Source organism: Artemia sp. Qi Xiang Cuo, chromosome 1, assembly GCF_049724085.1.
Source record: "Artemia sp. Qi Xiang Cuo chromosome 1, ASM4972408v1, whole genome shotgun sequence".
NCBI lineage: Eukaryota > Metazoa > Arthropoda > Branchiopoda > Anostraca > Artemiidae > Artemia > Artemia sp. Qi Xiang Cuo.
Window position 1 is genome coordinate 49,292,361 of NC_142794.1, and position 13,550 is coordinate 49,305,910.

A 13,550-nucleotide genomic window follows, 5' to 3' on the forward strand; every position below is an offset into this window, starting at 1 on the left:
TCTAAAATCGTGGCCATCATTACATCAAAACCTTTCTTATTTGAGAGGGACCTTAGACTCTTCAATTGGTATTTTGTCTTTATCTGCTCGCAACTGTCACAATGAATTGTGGGTACCTTATCAAGGCTCTCACCAAATAATTTTACTATTGTATTTTCATCCACAGAAACTCTAATATTGCTATCACCGTAGATGAAGTCTTGACTATTATTACGACAGAGTCTACTTGACACTTCATCTATATAATGACTTAGTTCCTTTTACGAGCCCTCGACTTTTAGTAGATTAATATGTTGTATAATCTTACATTTTGATACTGCCTTATATACGCTATTAATGAAACAGTTCAAGACAGGAAAATGTGGAGCTAATGCCCTTAGAGAACGCAAATAGCTCTGACATCCCTCATTTGGGTGACAGTATAACGAATGCCCATGCTTTCTTGGGTCCCTGTAATTGATTTCACAATAATCCAAGCCGCCAAGGTAGAAATTAACCAATCTGTCAGTTGAAAATTTTAATACTATATTATTTTCAAGGATTTCAAAAAGAATTTGACATAATTCAATGTCTGTCGGATAGAGCTTGCAGATATCAGGGTGACATTGCCAAGTAACCTGCTGCCCAATTTTTGGTTTTGAATGTTTATTCAGATTGTTATAGGTGACTTCAGCCATCATAATTTCCTTGTCACATCTAGATTCAAAGCATTTTTCAATTGTTGTCTCGTACTTTTCAGGACAGTTTGTTCTACTACACAGAGAATTTTTTGCCAAATATTCAGTAGAACTATATATATATATATATATATATATATATATATATATATATATATATATATATATATATATATATATATATATATATATATATATATATATATATATATATATATATATATATATATATATATATATATATATATATATATATATATATATATATACTAAGCCTACAGGCCTCCAGGGCATAACTTAAAACCCTTGCCCTGAGGGTTGTGGGGGAGTGTCCTCCTCAAAAACATATTTTCTACCTGGAAATCAACTACGCTGAATAAAATGGCTATCTCAAAATTTTAATTGGATGTGTATGGGAGAATGAGGGGCGTGGGTGGGGGCTAGTTGCCCTCCAATCACTTTTGACTGTTAAAAAGGGCACTAGCCCTTTGAATTTCCATTCGAATAAGCCTGTTTTGAAGTTTCTACAACATGCCTTCTATAAAAAACCTTTTATGACCCCAGGGCATAACTTAAAACCTCTGCCCTGAGGGTTGCGGGGGAGTGTCCTCCTCAAAAATATATTTTCTATCTGGAAATCAACTACCCTACGCTGAACAAAATGGCTCTCTTAAAATTTTTATTGGATGTGTTTTGGGGAATGATAGGCTTGGGGGGGGCTAGGTGCCCTCCAATCACTTTCGATTATTAAAAAGGGCACTAGCCCTTTGAATTTCCAATCAAATGAGCCTGTTTTGAAGTTTCTATGACAACACCTTTTATAAAATCCTTATAAGCCCCCAGGGCATAACTTAAAACCCTTGCCATGAGGGTTTTGGGGGAGTGTCCTCCTCAAAAACATATTTTGTATCTGGAAATCAACTACGCCGAACAAAATGGCTATCTCACAATTTTGATTCGATGTATTTGGGAGAGTGATGAGCGTGGGGGGGGGGCTAGTTGCCCTCCAATCACTTTTGACTATTAAAAAGGGCACTAGCCCTTTGAATTTCCAATCGAATGAGCCTGTCTACCACAACGCCTTCTATAAAAAACCTTATATACTCCCAGGGCATAACTTAAAACCCTTGCACCGAGGGTTGTGGGGGAGTGTCCTCCTCAAAAAGATATTTTCTATCTGAAAATCAGCTACGCTGACAATGTCGATCTCAAAATTTTGACTGGCTGTGTTGGGGGGAATGAAGGGTGTACCCGAGGGGGGTTTAGTTGCCCACCAATGACTTTCGACTATTAAAAAGGGCACTAGCCCTTTGAATTTCCAATCGAATGAGCCTTTTTTGAAGTTTCTGCGACAACGCCTTCCATAAAAGCCTTATATGCCCCCAGGGCATAACTTAAAACCCTTGCCCTGAGGGTTTTGGGGGAGAGTCCTCCTCAGAAACCTATTTTCTATCTGGAAATCAACTACGTTGAACAAAATGGCTATATCATTATTTTGAGTGTATGTTTTCGGGTGGACGGTTGGGCGGTGGGGTTTGGCTAGTTGCCCTACAATCACTTTAGACTATTAAAAATGGCACTAACCTTTTGAATATCCAATCAAATGAGCCTATTTTGAAGTTCATATGACAACGCCTTCAATAAAAACCTTTTAGGCCCCCAGGGCATAACTTAAAACCCTTGCCCCGAGGGTTGTGGGGGAGTGTTCTCCTCAAAAAGATATTTTCTATCTGGAAATCAACTACGCTGAACAAAATGGCTATCGCACAATTTTGATTGGATGAGTTTGGGTTAATGATGGAGTTAGGGGAGGGGGGCTAGTTGCCCTCCAATAAATTTCGAGTATTAAAAGGGCACCATCCCTTTAAATTCAAATTCGAATAAGCCTCTTTTAGAGTTTCATCGAGAACGTCTTCTATGAGAACCTTAGAAACCCCAGGACAACTTAAAGCCCATTCCCTGAGAGTTGTTGGGGTAGGTCCTCCTCAAAAACGTATTTTCTACATGGAAATCAACTACGCTGAACAAAATTGCTACCTCAAAATTTTAATTGGATGTGTTTGGGAGAATGATGGGCGTGGTGGAGCGGCTAGTTCCCCTCCAATCACTTTCGACTATTGAGAAGGGAACTAGCCCTTGGAATTTCCAATCGAATGAGCCCTTTTTCAAGTTTCTACGACAAAGATTTCAATGAAAACCTTATATGCCTCCAGGGCATAACTTATAATCCTTACCTTGTGGGTTGTGTGGGAGTATCCTCCTAAAATCAAATTTTCTATCTTGAAATCAACTAGCCTACGCTGAACGAAATGGCTATCTCCAAATTCTGATTGGATGTGTTTGGGGAATGATGGGCGTTGGGGTCTAGTTGCCCTCCAATCACTTTCGACTTTTTACAAGGGCACTAGCCCTTTGAATTTCAATTCGAATGAGCCTGTATTGAAGTTTTTACGATAACGCCTTATATAAAAACCCTTTATGCCCCCAGGGCATAACTTAAAACCTCTGCCCTGAGGGTTGCGGGGGAGTGTCCTCCTTAAAAACGTATTTTCCTATCTGGAAATCAACTACGCTGAACAGGATGGCTATCTCAAATTTTTGATTGGATGTGTTTTGGATACGGATGGGCGTGGGGGGGGGCTAGGTTCCCTCCAATCACTTTCGACTATTAAAAAGGGCATTAGCCCTTTAAATTTCCAATCATATGAGCCTGTTTCGAAGTTTCTACGATAACGCCTTATATAAAAACCTTATATGCCCCCAGGGCATAACTTAAAAACCGTGCCCCGAGGGTTGTGGGGGAGTGTCCTCCTCAAAAACGTATTTTGTATCCAGAAATCAACAACGCTGAACAAAATGGCTATCTAACAATTTTGATTGGATGTGTTTGGGGGAAAGATGAGCGTCGGGGGGGGGGGGAGGGGCTAGATGCCCTCCAGTCACTTTTGAAGATGAAAAAGGGCACTAGCCCTTTGAATTTCCATTCGAATGAGCCTGTCTACCACAACGCCTTCTATAAAAACCTTATATGCCCCCAGGGCATAACTTAAAATCCTTGCCCCGAGGGTTGTGGGGGAGTGTCATCCTCAAAAAGATATTTTCTATCTGGAAATCAGCTACGCAGACAAAATGATATCGGAAAATTTTGACTGTATCTGTTTGGGGGAATGGTGGGCGTAAAAGGGGGGGGCTAGTTGCCCACCAATCACTTTCGACTATTAAAAAGGGCACTAAGCCTTTGAATTTCCAATCGAATGAGCCTGTTTTGAAGTTTCTACGACAACACCTTCTTATAAAAACCTTATATGCTCCCAGGGCGTATCTTAAAACCCTTGCCCTGAGGGTTGTGGGGGAGTGTCCGCCTAAAAATCGTATTTTCTATCTGCAAATCAACTAGCCTACGCTGAACAAAATGGTTATCTCAAAATTCTGATTGGATGTGTTTTGGGGAAAGATGGGCGTGGGGGGCTAGTTGCCCTCCAAACACTTTCAACTATTAAAAAAGGCACTAGCCCTTTGAATTCCCAATAAAATGAGCCTGTTTTGGAGTTTTTACGGCAATGCCTTCTATAAAAACTTTATATGCTCCCCGGGCATAACATAAAACCTTGTCCATGAGGATTGTTGAGGAGTTTCCTCTTCAAAAATATATTTTTTAGCTGGAAATCAACTACGCTGAACAAAATGGCTATCTCAAAACTTTTGATTGGATGTGTTTGGGGGACTGATGGGCATGGGGGGGGGGGCTAGTTACCCTCCAATCACTTTTGACTTTTAAACACGGCACTAGCCCTTTGAAGTTCCAATCTCATGAGTCTCTATTGTAGTTTTTACGACAACGCCTTCTATAAAAACACTTTCTGCCCCCAGGGCATAACTTAATCCCTCGGCCCTGAGGGTTGAGGGGGTTTGTCCTCCTCAAAAATATATTTTTCTCTCTGGAAATCTACTGGCTTACGCTGAACAAAATTTGTATCTCAAAATTTTTAGTGGATGTGTTTCGGAGAAGGATGGGCGAGGGGGGGGGGGGGGTGCTAGGTGCCCGTCAAAAAAGTCTGAAAATAAAAAATGGCGGGAGCCCTTTGAATTTCCAACCAAATGAGCCTGTTTTGAAGTTTCTACAACAACGCCTTTTATAAAAACCTTATATGCCCCCAGGGCATAACTCAAAACCCTTACCCTGAGAGTTTTGGGGGAGTGTCCTCCTCAAAAATATATTTTGTATTCGGATATCAACTACGCTAAACAAAATGGCTGTATCATAATTTTGATTGGATGTGTGTGGGGGAATGATTCGCATGGGGCTATTTGCCCTCCACTCACTTTTGGCTAGTAAAAAGGGCACTAGCCCTTTGAAGTTCCAATCGAATGAGCCTGTCTACATCAACGCCTTCTATAAAAACCTTATACGCCCCCGGGGCATAACTTAAAACCCTTTCCCCGAGGGTTTTGGGGGAGTGTTCTCCTCAAAAATATATTTTCTTTCTGGAAATCAGATATGCTCACAAAATGTCTAACTCAAAATTTTGACTGGATGTGTTTTGGGGAATGATGGGCGTAAAGGGGGGGGGGGCTTGTTGCCCACCAATCGCTTTCGACTATTAAAAGGGGCACTAGCCCTTTGAACTTCCAATCGAATGAGCCTTCTTTGAAGTTTCTATGACAACGCCTTCCATAAAATCCTTATAGGCCCCCAGGGCATAACTTAAAACCCTTGCCCAGAGGGCTGTGGGGGAGTGTTCTCCTCAGAAACCTATTTTCTATTAGGAAATCATCTACGTTGATCAAAATGGCTTAATCATTATTTTGATTGCATGTGTTTGGGGGAATGAGGGGCGTGGGGGGTGGGCTAGCTGCCCTCCATTCACTTTTGACTATTAAAAAGGGCACTAGCCCTTTGAATATCCAATCGAATGAGCCTATTTTGAAGTTTCTATGACAACGCCTTCAATAAAAACCTTTTATGCCCCCAGGGCATAACTTAAAACCCTTGCCCTGAGGGTTGTGGGGGAGTGTCCTCCTCAAAAACATATTTTCTATCTAGAAATCTACTACGCTGAACAAAATGGCTATCTCACAATTTAGATTGGATATGTTTGTAGGAATGCTGGGGGGGGTAGTTGTCCGCCATTGACTGTGGACTATTAAAAAGGGCACTAGCCCTTTGAATTTGCAATCGAATGAGCCTGTTTGAATTTTCTACCACAAGGTCTTCTATAAAACCTCATATTCCCCCAGAGCATAACTGAAAATCCTTGTTCTGAGGGTTGTGGGGGAGTGTCCCTTCAAAAATACATTTTCTATCAGGAAATCAACTACGCTGTACAAAATGGCTATCTCAAAATTTCGATTGGATGTGTTTGGGGGAACGATTGGCGTGAGAGGGGGGGGGCTAGTTGCCCTTTAATCACTTTCGACTGTTAAAAAGGGCACTAGAACTCACGTTTTCCAATCGAATGAGCCCCTTTTGAAGTTTCTACGACGACCCCTTCTATATGAAGTGCCCTGCTTTAAAGAAACAAAATAATAAACTGTTCATCGTTTCAACATTGATCGTATATACCCTCAAGGCATAATTTAAAACCCTTGCCCTGAGGGTTGGGGGGGGGAGTTTCCTCCTCTAAAAGATATTTTCTATATGGAAATCAACTACGCTGAACAAAAGGGCAATCCCTAAATTTTGATTGGATGTGTTTGGGGGAATGATTGGCATGGGGGGCTAGTTGCCCTCCAATCACTTTTAACTATTAAAAAGGGCACTAGCCACTCCAATTTCCAATTGAATGAGCCGTTTTCGAAGTTTCTACGACAACTGCTTTGATACAAAGTGCCCGGGTATGGAGAAAAAAAAAACACATTGTGCCCACATCGTTCTTTACTTAGGCAGCACTAGCGCGCTGTTTATGATAGTGTTTGATTAAAAAGCTGGACCCTCATCACGAAATCCGTGCTTTTAATTTAAAGTTTTAACAAGCTTTTCAAAACCAATTATAATTTCTCAAATAGATTAATACTTTTGAGGTTTCTCCACTTACAATTTAAATTTGTAATTTGTATCAGAGTTGAAATACCTGATTCTGGAAATTGAATAGCGGGTGTGAGCTTAGGTTTCCCCTGGATAAGGGTGCGCAGATCCCGGAGATACTTTATTACCAGACATACGTGTAGAGGAAGCAGAGCAAGCCTGACATCCCTCCGGTTTTTAAAATCTGTCTAGTATTGTTGGCTCCATATAGGGACCGCATTAGATCTTAAGCCGATAAGAACAGATACAACACTTTGATCTAAACCTAAAGACCGAGAAGCAGAATTGCCACTCGAGCGAAATTAACAGTACTAGTCAGGGTCTCTTAAAAGTGCTACCACATCAAAAAAAAAGTGCTATCTCCCCAAAAATTTGCCAAGTGTTGCGCTTTTATGCACGCGGAATACATCTTAAGATATAAGAAGTATATCTTATTTGAGCACCGTAGTTTCTCCCAAAAGGGAGTTCTTAGAGAAACACTTAGTACTCACTTTATGGAAAAGAAGAAAGTTTAAAAAATGGACACAAACTATATATGTATCTAGGATGGTTTTTGATTTTGCTAGGTAATGCCAGACTACGGTTTTTTCTTAAAGACACCAATTTCCTCTATCAGCTTTCGGGTTGCTGTGAGCTAATCTCTCAGGATTTAGTGCTGCTTCATATAAAATTGCATAGATTTTACGTGATGCTACTTCAAAAATCACATTTAAAGAAGAAATCGAATACTTTTCGTTTTGAGTTCAGTTGAGTTGGCTAAAATTAAAACAAAATGGTGTTAGCAGATCTAGGAAGAAAAATCAGTTCAGCCTTGAAATCTCTCAATTCTGCAACAACAATCAGTAAAGAAGTATTAGATGGTTTATTGAAAGAAATAGCAACTGCCCTAATTGAAGCTGATGTTAATATTAGACAAGTTCTGCAACTCAGAGAAAATGTCAAAAGTGCAATATCTTTTGATGATCAAGTTGGTGAGCTCATAAAATATTTGTTATTTTTTAGGCTATTTGTTAATTTATTGGGTCTGAAGAAGTAAATAGGCCTGTGAAATTTCCTAAGTTGGATGCATTGTAGCAATGTTCCAACATAAAATATATAGACTAAAAATCTTAGTAAACCTTACCTTCAATCATTAGCAGTGCATGACAAGGACTATTGGTTACCTTGAACACAGGCCCAAGCAGTATCTAGACATGCTGTCTAGGCTAGTAGGGCAAGCAGTATCATGCTGTAGGCCTAGATTTGTAGGGAATTGTCAAAGACATCTGTATAGCCTAGTACAGAACTAAGCTGCTTTTATTTTGGTAAATGTTTACCAAATCATATTATTGAGTTATGACTAAAGTGTATAACCAACAATACTTTAAAGCCCAGCACCTGCTAGCTCCCAAAGAACCCAAATTCATTAATACTTTAGCGCCCAGAACCCACAGCTCCCAACTTGAAAAATAAATACTAGCATTACCTATAGCACAGCAAATTTATAGTCCATTTCTTCTTTAAATAGCGATTTAAAAAAGCATCATATCTAAAGTTAGCAAATCACAGATGTTGCGGGCATACACAAAAGAATTCTACTACTCACAAAGATATATTCAGTTTATGTCAGCAAGTGCATTGTGTTGGCAAGGTGAATATGGCAAAGAGAGATTATTATCAATTAATGTTGCTTTGATCCTTGAAGCTAGATCTGGTTTCAGCAAAGGTTTATATTTACCTTTGAATCTGGCGCCCAAGTTAAAAATAAAATTATACTGACAATAAATTGATTATTTGAATACTTATTTCGCCGAAAATATAAGTATGAATTATTTTTCGCTTGATAAAAACACTATATAGGGCATCATAAGCCCAAGCAAGGCCAACGCCCAAAGGCCCAAGCAAGCAAAGGTTTATATTTACCTTTGAATCTGGCACCCAAGTTAAAAATAAAATTATACTGACAATAAAAATAAATCAAACAATCAAAAATAAATGCGGTCTGCTTCAAAGGGAAGGCTCGGAGACCCCGCCTTCGCCCATTTCTGAGGGGGGGGTAATTTGGGAGGGAAAACCAAAAATACTCAGAATCAAAAATAACGCATGATCTGCCTCAAGGGGAAGGCTCCGAAGCCCCTCATTCCCCCATTTCTGAGGGCAGGGGAGGTGGGGGGGTCAATTTTGGGAGGGGGTGGGTCAATTTTGGAGGGAAAACCAAAAATGCTCAGAATCAAAAATAAATGGGATCTGCCTCAAGGGGAAGGCTCAGAGGCCCTTCCTTCCCCCATTTCTGGGGGCAGGGGAGGGGGGTCAAATTTGGAGGGAAAACAAAAATTCTCAGAATCAAAAATACAGCGTGATCTGCCTCAAGGTGAAGGCTCAGCGGCCCCTCATTCCCCCATTTCGGAGGGCAGGGGAGGGGGGTCAATTTTGGAGAGAAAACCAAAAATACTCAGAATCAAAAATAAATGGGATCTGCTACAAGGGGAAGGCTCAGCGCTCCTCCTTCCCCCATTTCTGAGGGCAGGGGAGGGGGGGGTCAATGTTGGAGGGAAAACGAAAAATGTTAAGGCAAACTATTACAGTTATGTTGTCGAAGTTTTCGCCACTTAGCAGCAAATATCTTTGTTTTCAAATCATTTGCTTGCTATTATTAAAGAGAAACGTTAAATGATCCATGCCTTTTTTCTTTTCTTTTTTTTGAGAAATTCGTAGGTGCAATGTCTATATATATATATATATACGTATATATATAATATATACGATATATACAATGTTGTATATATATATATATATATATATATATATATATATATATATATATATATATATATATATATATATATAATATATATAATATATATATATATATATATATATATATATATATATATATATATATATATATATATATATATATATATATATATATATATATATATATATATATATATATATATATATATATATATATATATATATATATATATATATATATATATATATATATATATAGTGTTCTATTGAGTTGTATTTTGTCTTTTATACCTTTCATTATATTTTATGCTCCGTCTTTTTCTTCATTTTGTGAACTGACAATTAATAAATTAATAATAATATTTCAATACAGGATAGTTTAGTAGCTAATAAGAATCGTAATTTTCTGAGAAACTGCAGATCCAGAACCGTGATACATACACAGAATCTTCATTGCTTGAATTATTTGAATGAAAAAAAAGAAAAAAAAGGCTTTACAACACGCTAATCCCTTTTACTAAAAGATGTTTTTAAAAACTACGAATATAAGCGTTTGTTATTCAAAATTACACTTTAATTGAAAGTAACAACCAATTGTTCCAAATACTACCATTACATTGAAAATTCAATTATACGAATAAAAAAGAAAAAAAAACACAATTTAGATATTTAGTATCCGATTCGTTCTCACTGGTTTTCCTATTTATCTTATAAACACAAACACGGTCATCAGGATCGTATCCAGGGTTTGTTTTCGAGGAGTTTAAAAAAAAATTACGGGGTGGCGAGAGAGTACCAAAAAATATCCTTTTTTGAAATTAGCCCAACGGACTTCAGCAAGATTACCTAACGGACTTCAGCTAGATTAAGGCACTTTTAAGATACTTTGAATTTGCAAGTCAAAGAAGTTTTTTGAAGGGGGAGGGGTTAAAAACCTGGTATCCTCCCTGGATAAGGCTCTGATGACCACAACTAAAAATATGACCACATGGATTTTGACTTCACATATTCAGGGCACACTGACGCTAAAAGGGGCTTCCTGGCAAAGAAAACAAAGAAAAAGCATTTCCATATTTCCAGGTATCGAAAAAAACCACACAAAATAGGACTAGTAGGAACCTTTGCAAGCCACTAATAATAAATAAATCAATAACGTTTATGAAATAAATTCTCAAAACTTATAAACATAAATAAAAAAAATGAAAAATTATTGAATAAATTGATAATTAAATAATATTTTGAAAAATAATTAAAATAAATTTAATAAATTCATATCTAATAAATTTCAATAAAAACAAATGTTACTAAATTATAATCAACTAATAAACGTAAATGAAATGAACAATCCGAATAAGTAAATCCAATGACGGTGAATCATCAAGTCTGCAAGGAGAATTCTCTTTTTCAAAGATGCCGGGTTGAAAGTTGCCGTCAAACCTCATGTAACTTTATGAATGAAATTCCAAGGACAGTGAATCATCGAGTCTGCAAGGAGAATTCTCTTTTTCAAAGATGCTGATTGATGTAACAAAGACAGCTACGAAATGGACTTAGAAGCTATGGGGGAGGTTGCGCTTTTGTACTAGTAAAGCATTCAAGTAGACGTGCTTGTGAATATCACACGGAAATAATTGTTCAAAGAAGATCACGAACTGAAGAAGCGTACGAACAAATATTGCATTCTTGACTCACCATAAATTTCATTACGGAATGTAATAATAATAATAATAATTTTATTATAAGCCAAAAAATAGGCCATAAAACATAGTTTTCTTAATTACACTCCACAAGAAAAATAACATAAAATCTAACTTCTCCCCCCCCCCAAAAAATAAAATAATTAAACAAATAAAATGAAATAAATAAATAAATAACTAAAAGAAAATAATAATAATAAATAAAGAATAATCAATTATTGCTGTCAACGTTTCATTTACATATTTACATAACTGCATGATTGTTCTTTTTACAGTTGTCTTCAGGATCCCCGGGAACTCCAAGCTACCACCCTCAAAATACTTTCCCCTTAACAGAGAAAGTTGCTGGCACTCGGCGAGAATATTGGCCACATCTTCTATACCTATATTACATCTGGGGCAAGAGTAATCCGCATCAACAAAGTATGCAAGGCGGCTGAGCAATCGGGGAGGGGGGGTGTTTCGCATTAGCATTGCATTGAGAGATCAGTAAAAAAAAATATTAAAAAAGTATTTACAGGTAATAGTTAAATAATAAAGTTGTGGCCAGGGGCGTAATTTCAGAAAAGTCCTGGGGGAAACTTCAAAAAGTTTTTCCACGTCATTGCGGAAAATTATGCAGATTCCCTACAAAAAAATGAATTTTCTATTATATTTACAACTTAGAAACAGTGGTAGATCCCGGATGTCCGGGGGGGGCGGGGATTGACGCGCGGCTGCCAAATAAAATTATACTCTTGTCTCAAATACTTCTAGTTGTAGCTAAGGCCAGGGGCATTGCTAGCAATTTTCCTTTAGAGGGGGGGGGGACGAAACTGTGCTGACAGAAATCGACATTGCACCTACGAATTACTAAAAAAAAAAGAAAAAAAAGGCATGGATCATTTAACGTTTCTCTTTAATATTGTCAGTATAATTTTATTTTTAACTTGGGTGCCAGACTCAAAGGTAAATATAAACCTTTGCTGAAACCGGATCTAGCTTCCAGGATCAAAGCAACATTTACTTTAGCGCCCAAGAACCCATAGCGCCCACAGCTCCCAACTTGGAAGATAAAATACAAGCACATCCCAGTATCAATTCATAAAACCAAATATTAAGTTATTTTACCTTTGGTACAGCAAATTCTTCTTCCTTCTTTAAATAACGATTTTTACTGGAGCCAAAGAAGAAAAAGTGCAAGGAACTCGTAAAATCCCAGGCGATCTGGTGTTTATTTACCTTTGAATCTGGCGCCCAAGTTAAAAATAAAATTATACTGACAATAAATTGATTATTTGAATACTTATTTGGCCGAAAATATAAGTATGAATTATTTTTCACTTGATAAAAACAGTGTATCGGGCATCATAAGCCCAAGCAAGGCCAACGCCCGCATGCATGTAATACAAGCATTTTAATTAATCAGAACCCAAAAATGAATGACATATTTGAAATATTTCTGAACGCCCAGAAAGAACCCAAAGTTGATCTCTCCTGTAATTTGATATGTCTCTGCGAAGTGTGTTTGCCGACAGAAGCCAAATATCATATCTAAAGTTAGCATATCACAGATGGTGCGGGTCTACACAAAAGAATTCTACTGAGGGGGAGCTGGATTTCCCGCCATTATTTCGTAACAATCAGATATCAAATAAAAAAACATTTTTTTCCATCATTCCATCTTTTTTAAATCCTACTAATAGATTGGATTTAAAAAAGAAACTGAGTTTATTTTTTAAACTTTAAATTCAGTATATAAAAAATTTTCTTTGACAGGGAATCGAACCCGGATCTCCAGCCTGACAGTCAGGAACAGAGACCACTGTACCACAGACACTAACAGACTTATTATTTTAGCATCCAGTATCTATTTTTGACGCAAGCAAATCCCCACAAAACTTGATATTTGGTTTTTGGAAAATAGGGAAGGAAGGATCGAATTGAGCTGAAATTTGAGGATAAGCTCCCAGGCCCAAAGTCTAAAGCTCTTTTTTGATCGTGGGCACTTGGACTCTGGAAGCTGAGGAGCTAAAGTATCAAAGCTTTGATCCTGGAAGCTAGATCTGGTTTCAGAAAAGGTTTATATTTACCTTTGAATCTGGCGCCCAAGATAAAAATAAAATTATACTGACAACAAATTGATTATTTGAATAATTATTTGGCCGAAAATATAAGTATGAATTATTTTTCACTTAATAAAAACACTGTATAGGGCATCATAAGCCCAAGCAAGGCCAACGCCCGCATGCATGTAATACAGGCATTTTTAATTTATCAGAACCCAAAAATGAATGACACATTTGAAATATTTCTGAACGCCCAGAAAGAACCCAAAGTCGATCTCTCCTGTAACTTGATATGTCTCTGCGAAATGTGTTTGCCGACAATGAACCTTTTTCTCATTTTTTGGCCTTAAAGATAGAATTTTATGAC

General features: G+C 37.6%; 1 protein-coding gene and 1 non-coding gene across 2 annotated transcripts in view; one reads left to right on the forward strand and one right to left on the reverse strand.

The window, feature by feature from the left end:
- Positions 1-6,796: 6,796 nt before the first annotated feature.
- Positions 6,797-6,986, reverse strand: LOC148956429 (U2 spliceosomal RNA). Its single transcript, XR_016142548.1, has one exon. It is a non-coding gene; the product is annotated as a U2 spliceosomal RNA (small nuclear RNA).
- A 25-nt stretch (positions 6,987-7,011) lies between these two features.
- Positions 7,012-13,550, forward strand: part of LOC148956430 (signal recognition particle subunit SRP54-like) — a 28,119-nt gene continuing 21,580 nt past the window's right edge. Inside the window, exon 1 of the mRNA XM_089108176.1 lies at positions 7,012-7,673. Within this exon, the coding sequence (XP_088964302.1) occupies positions 7,475-7,673 (199 nt within the window). The 5' untranslated portion in view covers positions 7,012-7,474. The remainder of the gene's footprint in view (positions 7,674-13,550) is intronic.